Here is a 17,058-nt window from a genome sequence, read left to right as displayed (position 1 = left end):
AAAATTCAAACCCCGTAAACTTTTAATTTATTTCATCAGAATCAACTTAATATTAACATGTTATTTATATGTCTTAATACCCTCTTTCAAAAAAATTATTCAATTGAGATTTAAAAGTAAGATCATATTCTAGAAAGATGTTAAGGTTAACTGCACGTTCAGTTATAAGATCAAGGAGCTTATACTCGTTGAAATATTGCACATTAACATCAACCAAACTCATAAAACCCATATCACAGATAACCAAAAGAAGTATTTCACAACTATCGACTATAAAAACTCCTCCAAATTTACAAAATGAATCAATAAAAGAATTTGGATTCAATGACATTAAAGATTGGGATTTACTAAAAGCATCAATCACAAAATTCAAAGATAATGAGCCATTGGATATTCCTTTAGTTATTAATGGTGAAAAAATATATAAGGATGATATCAAGCCTCAATTAAACCCTGCAAATCATTCTGAAAACTTGGCAAATGTGTCTCAAGCTTCACCTAAAGATGTTCACAAAGCAATTATAGCGGCAAAAGAAGCTAAATCAAGTTGGGCTCAAACTCCATGGGTTGATAGAGCTGCTATCTTTTTAAAAGCTGCTGATTTAATATCAACGAAGTATAGGTATGATATGTTAGCTGCTACAATTTTGGGACAAGGTAAAAATGTATATCAAGCAGAAATTGATTGTATTGCTGAATTGATTGATTTTTTCAAATTTAACGTCAAATATGCTGAGGAATTGTATGGTCAGCAACCATTACAAACCTCCCCTGGTGTTTGGAACAGAGCTGAATATAGACCATTGGAAGGGTTTGTATATGCTGTTACTCCTTTTAACTTCACTGCTATTGCTGCGAATTTAGTAGGAGCACCAGCATTAATGGGTAACACAGTTGTTTGGAAACCTTCAGCTACTGCTGCGTTATCGAATTACTTGTTATTGACTATATTAGAAGAAGCTGGATTACCAAAAGGTGTAATTAATTTCATTCCAGGTGATCCAGTCGAAGTTACTGATATCGTATTAAATGATAAAGACTTTTCAAGTTTACACTTCACTGGATCTACGGACGTATTCAAAAAATTATACAAACAAATAAGTGATAACGTTTCAAATGATACATATAAAGATTTTCCAAGAATTGTTGGTGAAACTGGTGGAAAAAATTTCCATTTAATTCATAACTCAGCAAATTTAAAACATGCAGTATTATCTTCATTAAGAGGAGCATTTGAATATCAAGGTCAAAAATGTTCTGCTACCTCAAGATTATACGTTCCGGAATCATTATGGCCTGAATTTTCTGAAAAATTAAGTTCTCAAATATTAAATATAAGCGTTGGAAATACTTCTGAGTCTCAATCAATAAATTCTTTTATGGGACCAGTCATTCATGAACAATCTTTCAACAAATTAAAAAACGCAATTGATCAAGCTAAATCTGATCCAGAGTTGGAAATTGTAAGTGGAGGTTCCTATGATTCAACAAATGGATATTACGTTCAACCAACTTTAATCAAAACGACAAATCCAAATCATGAATACTTAACAAAAGAGTTCTTTGGTCCAATATTAACTGCATATGTTTACCCAGATTCTGAATTTGATTCGGTATTGACTTCATTAGATTCCATTACAAAGTATGGATTAACAGGTTCAATTTTTGCGAAAGATAGATCAGTGATAAGAAAAGTTGAAGAAGCATTAAGATATTCAGCAGGGAATTTCTATATTAATGATAAATCGACTGGAGCTGTTGTTGGACAACAATGGTTTGGTGGAGCCAGAGCATCAGGAACAAATGATAAAGCTGGTAGTGGTAATATTTTATCAAGATTCGTTTCAATCAGAAATATTAAAGAAAATTTTTATGAGTTAAACGATTTCAGATATCCTTCTAATATTCAATAGAACTGTATACACCATGATAAATAGATATTAAAATTTTCGTTGACTCAAATTTATTAATTGTGTAGAAATTTCGAAATTTGGTGATACAAGATCAAAAATTAACTTTTAAATTTAAGATCAACACAAAACCAACAATCAGTTATCACTTACGAACCAATAATCAATTGTCACTTTTCAGACCACCTCATACTGAAATCATTTAGACACAATAACATTTGAACCAACATTGTACCATCCCAAGTTAAAGCCACTAAATTTTCATAAAATTATACTACACCTACAAATAAACTCGTCATAAATACCATCAGTTTGCAATGTCAGGATTAGAACAATCCTTATTCCAATTAAAATTCACAGCAAAACAATTAAATAGACAAGCAACAAAAGCATCAAAAGAAGAAACTCAAGAAAAAGCGAAAATTAAAAAAGCATTAGCACAAGGAAATAATGATATAGCACAATTATATGCTCAAAATGCAATTCGAAAATCAAATGAAAGAGTTAATTTATTAAGATTAAGTTCAAGAATTGATGCTGTTGCAAGTAGAGTTCAAACTGCAGTTACAATGAGATCAGTAACTGGTAATATGACACAAGTTATTAGAGGAATGGATAAAGCTTTACAAACAATGAATTTAGAAAGAATATCATTAGTTATGGATAAATTTGAAGATCAATTTGAAAATTTAGATTCTGCTACAAATTATTATGAAACAAGTACAAATAATGTAAGTGCATTAACTACTCCACAAGATCAAGTTGATGAATTATTAAATCAAGTTGCCGATGAAGCTGGTATTGAAATGAAGCAAGGATTAAATGCGACTGCAGTAGATGTTGAAAAACCAATTGTACAAACTACTAGTATATCCGAAGAAAAAGAAGATAAATTGGCTGAGAGATTAAGAGCATTGAGGAATTGAGGAATTGAGGTATCATGATGGGAAAATGAATGTATTATAGATCAAGTAGGATTGTGGTAGTTGTTTAGATGGATTGGGACTATATTAAGTATTCATCAGTATAAGCAATCTACTAGTATTAAAAATCACGCAAATGAGTTACAGAGAGTAGTGGAATAGAAAATTAATGTGTAAAATGAAATAGAAAGTTTATATTTAAATGTATTATAAAATCATCTATGCAATATAATATTTTGTTCAACTTCCCCCAAACTCAAACAACATTCTCTTCTTCATTTCTAATTACAAATTCAACAATTTTAACAAAATTAATAAATCCTCGTTCATTTCCCTTAATTTTAATTAAATGTAAAGAACTTGAATTAATTAAATCAATAATTTCAATTTTAAAAACCAATTTTTTATTTGAATTTGAAAACTTTTTGGGGATTATACCTGTAATTATACCAAATTCTTCATCTATATTCGAATTAATTATTGAACCATCTAATTTTTTTAATTCAATTTGAGATTTTAAAATTTTAATTAATGATTTAAATTTTATTGTTGTTGAAATTATTTTAATATCTTTATTGTTTTTAGAAGAATATTCATCATCCAGTTTTATAATTGAAGATGAATTTGTGTTTGTGGTTCCACTTAATGATTGGAAAAATTTCTTGAACCAATTTGATTTTTTGGGTTGAGGTTGATCTTGTAATTTTTGTTGAGGTTGGTCTAATAAATTTTTTGAAATAACTGATATTCTACTAAATCGATTATGACCTTTGTTTGGTTGGGCCAGTTGTGGTTGTTGTGGTTGTGTTGTTTGAAGAACTGGATGTGAAATATGTGGAGCTTTTGGAGCATTTCTTTTTGGATTCAACGATAATTTTCTAAATAATGAAGTTTCTTTAGGTGCTGCATTATCAAATTGATCTTGAACCGGACTAGTAATTACATGTTCATTACCTAAGTTCGATTTTCTACTTTCTTTTTTGTTTGTAACAGTAGTAGTTTCAGGCAATTGAACATGAGGACTTCTTGGTAATTGAGCAGTACTAAATATTCCAGTTGAATGTCTTGATCTTTTAAAATTATTTCCAATATTATTTTGATCCTTATTAACTTCATTTACTGGTTCACCAATCATTGAATTCTCATCAATTGATGAATAATTTTCATCATCATCATCAAAATCATCATTTACTCTTGCAACAAAAGTATCACCATTTTTAGATGTATTCCTATCTAAATCATCCTTACTTGTTTCAATCAATGTTTCCTTTGAACTTACAATACTTGGTTTTTGTTTATTGACTTTTCCAATATCTGCAGTTCTTGAACTAATTAAATCAAAATTTGATAATTCATTTTCAAGTAATTTTTCAGGATTGTTGTTATTGGTATGATCTTGGATAATTTGTAAATGATTCAGAGAAATATATGAATATTCTGATTCTACTGTTGTTGCATCTGAATTATCATCTTCAAAATCATCATATTTCACATCTTTATGTAATTGAAAATTTCTATTTTTTGATTTATAAGAAGTTGATGAATTTTGTGGTTCGTCTTGATTTTCCTCAGCATCATCTTCTTTGATTGTTGTATCTATAACTTTAATACCTAACCCAGAAGTAAATGCAGAATGAGTAGATTCATTTGATCTTCTAACAACTGTACTTGAGTTATTCAAAGTTTGAATCATAATAGTGATATCACCTTCTTCATTTGCGACTGTTTGAGATTGTAACAATCCTCCAAATGAAAATCTAGAAAATCTTGGATTTGGAATTAATGACATTGAAGAATTATTTAATTCATCATCTTCTGGAACTAATGTTGGAATAGATGCAGTTTTCATTGTTTTCTGAGGTTTGTTTTCATCAATATCATTAAGCATTGATTTATAATATGAACTTTGGGTACTATGTCTTTTATTTATTGAATTTTTTGATGATGATTCGGATGGTGTTAATTTTGTCGAATTGTTTCCAATTTGTTTTGATGATTCTATAGTAGTATCATTATTTAACAAACCTGCCAAATTTCTTGAGCTTGATGTTTTCAAATTCTTAAATCCAGATGGAGAAGGAGTTATAAATGATGCTAAATTTTTGGAACTGGAAGTTTTAAAATCTTTTGTGAACTTTTTAGGTGAAGGTGCAACATCAATACCTAATTTTTGTAATACTTTCGATGTGTTTTCATTGATTTGTGGACTATTTATGTTACTTGTCATTACATTTCTTGATCTTGATGGTGCTCCCATTGTTCTTGCTCTTATTATTGGATTGGATCTTGGATCAAGTAATGATTTAATTGGTGGTGGTTGTTCAGTTATTGATCTTCTATTACTATTCGAGTCAACTAAATCCTCAAAATCATGAGTACTTTGACGTTTGTTTAATTTTGTCAATGCAATTCTTTGTTTCTCTTCCAAATCCTTTTTCAATTGTAATTCTTTTTCATTTTGTTCAAATTGTAATCTTCTTGCATCATTGAGTCGACGTTCTTCCTCCTCAAGTGCTCTTCTTTTGGCTTCTTCTGCAGCTTTTAATTTCTTTTCCCTTTCTTCATTCTTTCGATGAACTTGTTCCGCCAATTCTCTTTCTTTCCTAGCTAAAACACCTTCTCTTTTTCTTTGAGAAGCAGTCCTCGATGGTAGTTTATTTTCTTTATCAGGTTCTTCATTAAACATTTCATCACAAATATATTCAAAATTTTTAATAGACTTATTACCAAATTTTCCGGATAAATCATGTTTTCTTTGAACTTCATTTAATACTGGTGGTCTTTGTTCTGGTTTAGATCCAATTGATTTGATCGGACTGTTACCTGATGGAGTAATTGGAGTATTGAGGACTTTTTGTTTCTGGGTTTTATTTGATTTTAACGAAGAATTAGATGAAGATGAAGTGTTCTGACTTTTGTAAATTTGGGGTTGACTAACTTTCCTTTTATTAAAGGAGTTTGATGCTTTGAATTGTTTTGTAGTTTGACTTTGTTTGTTTGTGATATTTCCCAAGACATTTTTGGATGATCTTGATTTAAGTAATGATTTATTTGAATAAATTGATGCTGATTTGGTTATTGGTTTCCTTTCCGTGGTTGTTGTAATTGCTTCACCTGTTTCATCATCAAATATGATTGTGTGAACGATTGAAGTTGATCTTGGCAATGACTTTTTAGTATTTGTAGCTTCTAGTTCCAATGTATCATTTGAGATTAAACTTGCAACATGCTCATTTCTATATTTCATCAAAAGATAATAAAACATCTTTTCCGGGCATTTGTATGGTGACAATAGACTTGAAATGATTGTCTTTTCGTCACAATTATGAAATAAAACTGATAAATTTTTCAATATTTCTTTATCAATTTTTGCTACTGATTCAATTGGTTTTACATTCAAATTTCGGACATCCAAAGTAGTAGTTGAAGCATATGATATTGATGGGTCTGGATATTTTGTTAACAAAGGATGAGTCAAGATAGATTCAATTTCAATTCTATCAAATGGATTAACTTTCAACATTTTCGTAATTAAATCTTTTGCTTCCCAACTTATATCATGAGGTATAATAAATTTACCATTTTGAACTTTTAATAATAGTTTTCTAATATTTTCATCGTCGAAAGGTAAATGACCAGTTAATAAAGCAAATAAAATAATACCACAAGACCAAATATCTGATGGTGCACCATGATAATTTTTGCCTGCAACAATCTCAGGTGATGCATAATGAGGTGAACCACATGAAGTTTCTAATAATTTTTCATTTACTTCCAATGCAGCCATACCAAAATCAGCTATTTTAATATTTTTGTTAAAATCCAATAATAAATTTTCTGGTTTCAAATCTCGATGACAAATATTAAATTGATGAAGATAATTTATACCATTAATGATTTGTTTGAAATAGTTGATTGCCTCGAATTCTTGTAATTTCCCCTTTTTGATCAAATAATCAAATAACTCTCCACCTTCAATGTACTCCAAAATCAAATATAAATCATTTTTATTTTCCCAAACATCATATAATCCCATAATATTTGGATGTGACATTAATTTCATGATAATAATTTCTCTTTCAATTCCATATGGTAATCTTTGTGCATCTTCATCATCTCCATCTTCCAAAACACCTCTTTTATATTTTGGATTTTCAAATTTCTTAAAATTTGATTTGGGAACGATTTTAACAGCTGCCAATTGACCTGTTTCAACATTTTTAGCTAATCTTACTCTACCTGTTGAACCTCTACCTAAAGTTCTACCCAATTTCCAAGGTCCTATTTTGTTTTGTGATTTTCTTTTTTTGGATGAAGTATTGGTATTTGTTGAGATTTGTGATAAACGCTTAGTTGCATTTGTAACAGATTGAACAACTTTATCAACATTTGTGGAAGATAATTGATCAGTCGGTATTTGACGATTGATATCATAAGTTGTTAATGGATTTTGATGAGTGACAGTGGTCATCTCTATATGAATTGTGGATTATTTAAATGCAGTAGTATGAAGAAAGAAATTTTGTGTATAATGATGAAATGAATTGAATAAAGTAAATCTATAGATTTTTAAATGAGTGAATAAAAGTTGGATTTTAATGAATGATTGAACTAATAAATTAATGAATAATGTGATGCAGTGACTTGTATAAATCTATAAATACTTTTCTTAATGATAAGTACAGGCTGTGTTTGAATCCGACAACCAACAATAGTTGTAGTCTATAGAATTATATAAGATATTGAACAATGAAATCAAATATCTTTTCTCAATTGAATTGAAGGACTAATGAATACTATTGATTTTTTAAAATTATGATAAAGTGATTCTTGGTTATTACGGTGATATTAAAATGATTGTAGTCCAATAAGAAATGATAAACTTTGTTTAAACTATTGAATTTGAGTAGATCAAAATTTTTTGTTATTATTAATGAATGAAATATTAATAAATTAAAATAATAATTTTATTTTTTTTTCGTGTTTGTTTGTTTGTTTATTTATTTCTTTATTAAATTAATAATTTTGTGTAATACCACTAACTTGTTACAAATTTTAGTACGACATTTGGTAGTTTTAGGTCGAGGTGGGTCTACCTATACGAAATATTTAAATTTTTTAACACGCGATTCATTTACTACTGCTTACTTACAACAACTGTATCAAATTCACAGCCAACTAGTCCTTGAAATGCCATTTTAATTTGTTCGATTGTTCATAAAGGACTTGATTATCGCTCTTAAAAGTAATCAAAGTTGAACAGGAGGTTGAATTTTGGAGTAACTGCTTGAACTAATGTTTTAGCCAAAACGTGTATATAGATCAGGCGTTTTTAAATGAAATGTGTGGATAAAATGTTGAAGGGAACTCTTTGGTAAACCCATGCTTTCATTCATTGTTTTTCACGATGTGATGCTAGTGAAACAAATTTCATCAATTCTGATGATTTTCAATTAGTAAATTGAGACTACAAAAATTGTTGTATAATTTTGAACAATTCGCAACAATTTAGCTTCGATTTTGCTTGTTGCAAAACTCGAGGTGAAAAATCAATTACCTCTCAAGCACTGCTACTGACTTACAAATTACTCTTAGAAATTTGATTCGAATAACGAGTAATCAACTCTCAAATCTTTTTAAGAACGTGGTGATAGCTAAAATATTGGTAAATTTCACCCAAAAGAGGCAGAGAACCAATACATTCAAACTAAATTCTTGTAAAATCATAAGTTTCATCAATATATAAATACATAAAATCATAAGTTTCATTACTAGATTTAAATACATATACTAAAAATCAGACTCAACACCAAAAATTGTAAAGTCTATAATACCATGGTTTCAACCTTAATGCTTCTTTTTCCTCAGCAATTTCTTGTTTCAACATATCAATATCAAAGATAGATTTTCCATTATTGAGATCGATCTCATTAGCTTTAATATAAAGTTTCCAGTTTTTGGTCCAAATTTTATGAACAATATAAAATATAGCAACTATAACAGCAGCCAAATAAGTTTGGAAAAAGGTTGTAGCTGATGGTGATTTTCCAATTGGAAATAAAGCTAACCAAAATTGTAAACATAGTACAACAATATTCATTATTAATCCATAATAAGCTCCCCAAACTCCTGTATTTGATACATAACTTAAATCTTCTAAACTCTTCCCTTGTGCACTTAATCCTGCTCTATATCTTATAAATGCTCCATTAATACTTCCCCATGTGAAAAGAGTAGATAAACCGGATAAGGCAACTAACCAAGCGAATACTTCTTCTTGATATTTTGATGCCGATACAAATGATAATAATCCAACAATAGCACTAACTAATATACCGAATAATGGTCTTCCTTTTCTATCAACATATGCAAAAATTCTTGGAGCAAGTCCTTGCTCAGCTAAAGCTAAAATAGTTCTTGAAAATCCATAAACAGCAGAATTAGCAATAGCTAATAATGCAACTAATATAACCACATTAAAAACACTTGGTAATCCATTTATACCACCTTGTCTTATTGCTATAACAAATGGACTTGCACTTGATCCACTTCCACCTAATAATTCAGGATCATTTGCATTCACTAAAGTTCCCAACAATCCTAAAGTCAATAAATAAATAATCAATATTCTCCAAACAACTTGTTTTATAGCTTTTGGTAAAATCTTTCTTGCATCTCCAGCAGATTCAGCTGATGTTAATCCTACTAGTTCAGTACCAGCTAATGAATAAGTAGCAGTTAAAAGAACAGCAACAAATCCTTTAAATCCATGAGCAAAAGGAGGATTCCAATTTTTACCACCAATATAACCTTGACTCCCACCACCACATATTAAAACAATTGCTAAAATATTAAATCCAGCAATTCCCAAAACTTTAATAATAGCAGAAATAAATTCAGCTTCTCCAAATCCTTTATTTCCACAAAGATTTAATCCAAATATTAAAACATAAAATACAGCAACCCAAACAACACTATTTATATGAGAATTCCAAAAATTTATAGTCATTGAACTTGCAACTAATTCTAATGGCAAAACAACAACCCAAAACATAGAATAATTCCAACCCATTGCAAAACCCCAACTTGAATCAATAAATCTTATAGAATAAGTAGCAAATGATCCCAGTACTGGAAAATTACTTGATAATTCAGCTAAACTTTGCATAGTACAATATAAAAATGAAGATACAACTACCCATGCAATAAGTACTGATGCTGGGCCGGATTGTTTCAACGCTAGTCCTGATGCAACTAGTAATCCACTTCCAACACAACCACCTAATGCAATCATTTGTAATTGCCTCTTTTTAAGCGATTGTTTTAGTGGTGCTAGTGTTATTTGATCTTTAGTATCTGATATTTGTTTATTTTCCCCCATTTCAAGATCTGAAGTTGATGTTGATATTTCATTATTAGTTGAATTAGGTTGTATTGGTGGTTTGAATGAATCTTTAAAATTCAGCCATAGCTGGTGCGTCTTTTTGCCTATATTATTTGAAGAATTTGAATTTGAAATATCATAACTTTGTTCATTCGATGATGCAAATGTTGATGTCACATTATCATCTTCTATGTATTTGTCTATTTGAGATTTATCTGTCGGCGAAGTAGCCATATTGATATCTATATGTCAGTTCAATAATTATAATGATGTTTATACAATTGAAAATTAATTTGAGTTGAGTTCGTATTCAATAGTTGATTGATAAAGAATTTTCCGTTTGAGGTTTCTGTAGTTGACCTGAAAGAATATTTCAACACAATTTTTTCCACTTTTTGATTATTAATTCTACATACCTAATTATACATTCCTAAAATTATGGTGATGACTCTTGAAACTATACCGGTGCGTTAAAAAATTGTTTTTTGTGTTACGGAACTTCTTTTTGCAACCTCTTTATAAGATTTTGATTTCTTTTTCATTAGTTTTGTGTCACTTCTGAGCTAAAATTTCTTTTTTTGCATCAGATCCTTTTTGACATATTATTATTATAACTTGAAACAATAATACTTTTACTCAACAACCGAATGTCTCGCAGCTGGTCACACCCAATTATTGTTTACATTTGCTTTTACTTGAATGGCACAGTAATTTTTCTTATTCATCATTGGCAATAGGATCAAGTTCTAAGTCTTTTAACGCATTATTTGTAAGAAATGTTTCAAATCCCGGTTTAGGAATGAACAAAATGCCTTACAAAAATACAAAAAATTAGTCTTATATTTCTCGGCTGGATTTTCCCCAACGTCAGGTCTCAAATACCGTATACAGAGAATTTTGAGTGGCAAACAATTATTCTTCAGATCGAGGAAATAACCGACCCGAGTGTAGAAGATAATTTTTGAAATCCTTGTGTTCAATCAAGCAATAGATATTTAAAGCATATTTTAGTAGATTGTCTCAGTAATGGAATGATAAAGTAACCTCTGGGATCTCAAATCAACTTAACCAGATTCATACCATGTTAACATTCAACCATCCAATTGATTGGTTACTTGATTATTGAAACGTTAATTATATCAAAGACGAAGAGTATTCCGTTAATTTTAAGATTCCTAGTGGTCGAGCTTAATATATTTAGCTTGGAATGGATTTGGCCCTTTTGAAACAAGAATTACATTTGAATGTTGTAACTAACTTCAATAATTATTTTAACAGCATTTTAATTGTAATGCATAATTACATAATTTACGACTGAGTATGAGATTGAGATGAGAGAAATCGACGGAATATATGTTAAAATCATAAAACGCAACCCAACTGATCCAAACAGATTCAATTATTAGCTCGAAGTTTGATTAGATCCTTCTTAAGTGCAAGTTCTTAACATTCTCATACACGGTCATTTGATAAATTCTTTTATCAGTTACCCTTGTATCTACGACAATTGATCAATTTGGAGCTAAGAAAAGGAGAAGCAATTACGATGGCATGGATATTCTCACCCACATAGCAGATGGTAGCCACTTTAGCTAAGATCTAAAAACCGTTTCGAAATAAACGATCGGGGGTGAATTAAATCTTCGAAACTGATACAACAGCAAGTCATTTCTTTTACTTTTTATTTTAAATTGGAAAACAGTTGTGTAACTCGTTATCTATTGGACTGCATTTAAAAGATAGTGGCCATCCATAAAACAAGCTGTTGAATTCAAAAATTACTGAAAGTTTTATTTCATTGAATTATATATAATCACCTAAAATATGACAAACTCAAAATTCGTATTCAAGCAAACCAAGGATGTATCCAAATTAAAAGAATTATTCACTTTATGTGGAACTCAATGGGGTGGCCCATTAACACCGGAAGAATTTGGTGTTACACTGGCGAAATCAATAGAAGAGTTCTTGAACTCAAAAGGTGGTACTGTAGTTGGTTTTTACTTGGAAGATTCAACAAATGAGAATTTAATAGTTGCATGTACTATAATCAGGCATCAAAAAGCATTGTACAAACTTGCAGATAGATCAAGTATAATATCATCAACTCCAGATCCTACGTTGTTTGGAGTCAAGAATATTACTGCATTATTAGTGAGCTTTGTTTTCACTCATGAAAAATACAGAAAACAAGGATTAGCTGAATCATGTATTTCACAAGCAATTGAATCCACTGAACAGACTATAATTGATGAAAAATTAGAAAATAGTGTCGAATCTCAAATAGACAATTTCAAAAAAATGACAATTAACGATTACAATGGTGGTGTTGATAGGCAATTAGCAAATTATTACTTAGGAAAAGAATATGTTTGGTTTTTGTATTCAGGAGTTGATACATACTATGAAAGGTTTGGTTTTAAACCTTATCCTATGGATTTTTATCAAATACCAACGCCAATGTTAACAAACGGTCAAGAATTACTTTTAGAGACCTTAATTGAAGAATCAGAAAAGGATCAACAAACCCAATTAGATACCAAATCAAGAGCTGTGGGTAAAAGAATAAAATTATTGAGATGGGATAACAAACAAGATCAAGACATTATTGAGTTCATATATCAGACCAAGGAATTGGAGATTTTAGCTGAATTAAACAAGTTGACATTTCACAGTGATTTGCAAAGTGATCACAAATCAGCTACCTCTTTAACTGGATTAACTAGCATTTTGTCAATGACAAAACAACATGGTTCAAGTGGCGGATTATCCTCAATAGCAGAAAAATCACTCCATCCTCAATCTGGAATAAATAATGCAACAGATGGATCTAGAAGGAAATCATCAGCTATGAATGAAACAATCCCGAAGTTTTCAATAAAACCATCATATGCAGATTTCAGAAGCAAAGCTGTGATGGAGCAAGGATTTGCAAAGACCAAGGAAAGCTTGGAATTTTCAAAGATTGAAGGAGCAATACTCACAAACGATTTACAAAACAGGTCATATTACATATTGTGGAACTCTTTGAAGGGAGAGTTTTTCATTACTGGTATGGGAGAAATATCTTATGAAAGTTTGTTACCAAGTACAAATCAACATCGTAGAGGTTCATCATTTACTGGTTTGAACGAGTTAGGTGGATATAACTTCCAAGATTTGGATATTTTGGTTGGCGCAGCTATTTATAATGCTAAAAAGAGAAGTTCAAAATTTAAAAACGTATACGTATCAACAACCGATTTACCAAATGAAATTCCAGATCCTGTAATGTATGATTTTTTCATAAATTATTTCCCATTTTCAACATTTGCTGATGAAGAACATCATGAGGCAAAGAAAGAGCAAAGGGCAAAAGGTGAAGAAAAAGATAAAATTAGCTTAATTGTTAATGGATCTAAAGAAGTAGGTGTCTTACCAATGGTAAAAAAATTTGGATCAAAAAAACTAGATTTCGAGTTGAATTGGCTAGATAATGGTATGTGGTGTTGGGGATGAGCCGTTTTAGATTCGATAGATTGTTTCGTTGTATAAATATTACACTTAGAATGCTCTACAACCAAGTTTCTTCCGCTATGGCGTTTCATTTTAATTTATACTCTTCGTATTAGATCTTCGTATTAGATCTTGAGTTTTGTGTAATGTAACATATGAGATAGTAAAAATAAAGATGTATCTAAAATAAAAACATTCGTTTGTAGAAAAAGTTCTATTTTAAGTCCGCCAAAATACGCAAGAAAGGCTTAGATCGATCTGCTACTGTACTCCGGTTTCAAAAGAGTTGATGACTACAACCAAAGAGACCAATAGGGTGAACAAAAATTCATTTGAAAATTTGGTACATATTGCAAATAACATTTCAAATCGACTTGATACTCAAACAACAAATAATAATAATACAGCATCAAATAATTACGGTCAATCTTCACCACATCAACTTCAACCCACATCATATCTGCCCAACATCAATCATGATCATATGGCTTTTGCTAATCAACTGCTTCCCATTGCTCAAAACTCCAACGTAAAACGAGAATATACTCCACCCATACCATCAAGTTCATCAACTCCACCACTACAGTCAAATCAGAATGATTCAACGAAAACTAAGATGAAAAGAATGGCTTGCGTAGAATGCAGGCAACAAAAATCAAAATGTGATGCGTACGAAAAACAACCAAATCCATGTACTAGATGTTTTAAAAAAGGTCTACAATGTGATTTAAAATCTGATTACAAAAGAACTTATAAAAGAGCTAGAATTGCTCAAATTGAAAAAGAATTTTTGGAGTTGAAAAAATCATTGAATACTGCTCAAGCTGCAGAATTATTGTCCAAATTTCCATCTTTAATCGAAGGACAAAATGAGCAAATCCTTGGATCATCTAACAGTCATAATATTCATGGTAATTCCAGCCCTGACTCGGCTCAATACCCAACCAACAATAACGGAAATAATACCATACTGATCAAGAAGGAAGTGATGGAACCATCAATAAATGAATTAAAAATCAAACCCCCATTAATAAAAAAATTAACAACAAATACTCAAACCGATAAAATAGATATATCAGACGAACTATTGGCATGCGAAGAAAAAACGGTTGAGTCAATTACAATATCTTCAAATACGATAAAGGACCTATTCAAAGAGTATATCCTCAGATATCATCCAATTTTACCCGTTGTAGATGTAACAAAAGGTCCAGAAAGAATATATAGACTATGTCCTCCATTATTTTGGGTTATTATATTTGTATCATTAAGAAGGTTTAAGGAAGATTATTCTAAAACTTTACTTCTAGACCTATCGCCTATTGTCAAAGGAATTTTAGCAGAAATAATGATATCACCAATCACGAGATACAGCCCAACAGAAGATGACGAACCTATATATAATGTAAGCTCAGTTTATTCAGTTCAAGCTTTTTTGCTTTACTCCTACTGGCCACCCATTACATCATCATTAAGTGCAGATTCATCATATAATACCGTCAATACTGGGTTTTTTCAAGCTATTAGAATCGGTTTACATGCACCATCATCTTATGTTTCCGGTATCCCCACCTCCTCAAGTAATCCTCAACAGTTGAATATTTTGAAAGAGCAAATCAAAACTTGGATAGCCTCAAATGTGGCATCACAATTTATAGCTACTGCCTTCGGGTTTCCAGCATGTGTTCAATTAGATTCTTCAATTTGGTTTTATAATCAACAAACAAGTGGAGATTTGAAAATACCCGAAAATTTAAAGTCAATGTTGGAAATAGCACAATTCGAAGATCAAATGGCGAAGGCTTTAAATTCAAATCCAGTGGATCCTTGTGGTTTAACAGATGCTCAAGAAAAATTACCGTTATTGAAATTATTTGCTAAAAGATTAGAGAATTTAGAAAATTCCATTGGCGAGCCTAGTATAAATAATTCCTCAAAATTTAGAACATTTGAATTGTTAGCATCGAGAGTTCATTTGTTTAGCTACTATTTCATTGATTCAATAAAAATTCCCAATTTCGAATTACAAAAAGGTTTAATTAAGTTGTACAATTCTGCTATCTCATTAATTAAATATTCAAAAGATTGTCAAACATATGATAAAAAATTCATAAAATATTTGCCTGGTGTATATTTGTTGAATTTGTGGCAAGCCGCGTGTATTATTGGAAAATTGATACATTCACCATTGAAAAAATTTATTGATGTAACGTTAGGTAAATCTTGCTATGAATCAGTGGTTGAGTTAAACGCAAAGGCTTCGATTTTGAAGCACGATATGGCATTTAGATCAAGTGGTATAACAAGAAATATGTGGCTGCTTTTTAGAAATTTAGACAATAACGATCCAAATGCTTTCAGTATAAGTATCAGAAATAGAATGTCAGCTTCCGTGTTTTTTGATTGTTTGAATCTAGTTAGAGAAAAAGCTGGTATTTCGAAATTGAATCCAACTATCGAACCTATGAATGTCGTTGAAGAAATTGAAGGTGGAGAAGATGAGAATGGCCCATCTGCAATTCATTCTGACGAAGATGATAAACAACATGAAGAGGATAATGAAAATGCCATTCTGGATCCCGAAAGTAAGGACCATGTTTTATCAATGAACAATCCGGTATCAACTAATTTTATCAACTCGAGAAAACAGAAGAACAAGAGATCTTTGTCGAACACAGTAGATGCTGAACAGAAAGCTAGACAAATCATTAGGACCATTCCTCTAGATCCAGAGCCGATTTCAGCTGGGAATGCATCAAAACGTAGTTCGATTTTCAAAGTTGTAAATTCATCATCAGAATCATCACCCATGACTAACAAAAGTGACATGACCAACTCTCCCAATACAATAAGAAATCAACAACAAGGAAGACTCCAGCAGCCACCCCCACAACCATTGCCTCCAAATTTTGTCAATCATGCTCGATTCGAAAGTGGGAATTCTTCCTCAAAATCTAGTCCACTTCAACATCAAATTCATCATCAAGGTCAACAAATTGATAGTACTGAGATAGCACAAAATTATATTAGACCTGAGACTGGCAATTTTGTTAATGACTCTCAAGTACAGTATACACAAACGTTTCAGCAAAATCAACAACAATTACCTAATCATTTGTCTGACCAACAACATTTCGATCATCAACAACTTCAACAGCCAGATCCATCAGCTACTCAACACCAAACTACTTCCTCAAACTTTTCTTTCAATGAATCACCAGCAGGTCAGCTGGGTATTGAAAGTTTAGATTTGGACAAATTTGATAGTGATATGTTGTGGAGAGATGTAGATAGTGTCATGAATGATTTTGGGTTTCATCTTGGTTAGATTAGTTCTGTGAAAGTT

At 30.8% G+C, this 17,058-nt stretch overlaps 6 protein-coding genes across 6 annotated transcripts; 4 read left to right on the top strand and 2 right to left on the bottom strand. All coding sequences in view use genetic code 12, as the record gives it.

Moving 5' to 3' along the window:
* Positions 1–137: 137 nt before the first annotated feature.
* On the top strand, positions 138–1,913 carry PUT2 (1-pyrroline-5-carboxylate dehydrogenase; the record flags this gene model as incomplete). The annotated part of the gene is made up of 1 exon (XM_051756950.1): positions 138–1,913. The coding sequence occupies one exon, from the start codon at positions 138–140 to the stop codon at positions 1,911–1,913; it is 1,776 nt and encodes a 591-aa protein (XP_051615272.1).
* A 314-nt stretch (positions 1,914–2,227) lies between these two features.
* On the top strand, positions 2,228–2,836 carry KGF55_002283 (uncharacterized protein; the record flags this gene model as incomplete). The annotated part of the gene is made up of 1 exon (XM_051756949.1): positions 2,228–2,836. One exon carries the CDS (start codon positions 2,228–2,230, stop codon positions 2,834–2,836), a length of 609 nt encoding a protein of 202 aa, XP_051615271.1.
* A 253-nt stretch (positions 2,837–3,089) lies between these two features.
* Positions 3,090–7,304, bottom strand: HSL1 (protein kinase; the record flags this gene model as incomplete). The annotated part of the gene is made up of 1 exon (XM_051756948.1): positions 3,090–7,304. One exon carries the CDS (start codon positions 7,302–7,304, stop codon positions 3,090–3,092), a length of 4,215 nt encoding a protein of 1,404 aa, XP_051615270.1.
* Positions 7,305–8,636: 1,332 nt separating this feature from the next.
* Positions 8,637–10,451, bottom strand: GAP6 (Gap6p; the record flags this gene model as incomplete). Its single annotated transcript, XM_051756947.1, has 1 exon — positions 8,637–10,451. The coding sequence occupies one exon, from the start codon at positions 10,449–10,451 to the stop codon at positions 8,637–8,639; it is 1,815 nt and encodes a 604-aa protein (XP_051615269.1).
* A 1,590-nt stretch (positions 10,452–12,041) lies between these two features.
* On the top strand, positions 12,042–13,715 carry KGF55_002280 (uncharacterized protein; the record flags this gene model as incomplete). The annotated part of the gene is made up of 1 exon (XM_051756946.1): positions 12,042–13,715. One exon carries the CDS (start codon positions 12,042–12,044, stop codon positions 13,713–13,715), a length of 1,674 nt encoding a protein of 557 aa, XP_051615268.1.
* Positions 13,716–14,001: 286 nt separating this feature from the next.
* LEU3 (leucine-responsive transcriptional regulator) lies at positions 14,002–17,040 on the top strand (the record flags this gene model as incomplete). Its single annotated transcript, XM_051756945.1, has 1 exon — positions 14,002–17,040. The coding sequence occupies one exon, from the start codon at positions 14,002–14,004 to the stop codon at positions 17,038–17,040; it is 3,039 nt and encodes a 1,012-aa protein (XP_051615267.1).
* Positions 17,041–17,058: the final 18 nt, after the last annotated feature.

This window comes from Candida pseudojiufengensis, assembly GCF_024610245.1.
Source record: "Candida pseudojiufengensis strain CBS 10847 chromosome Unknown scaffold7, whole genome shotgun sequence".
NCBI classification, from domain to species: Eukaryota; Fungi; Ascomycota; class Pichiomycetes; order Serinales; family Debaryomycetaceae; genus Lodderomyces; species Lodderomyces pseudojiufengensis.
This window is presented reverse-complemented; position numbering and strand designations above follow the sequence as displayed.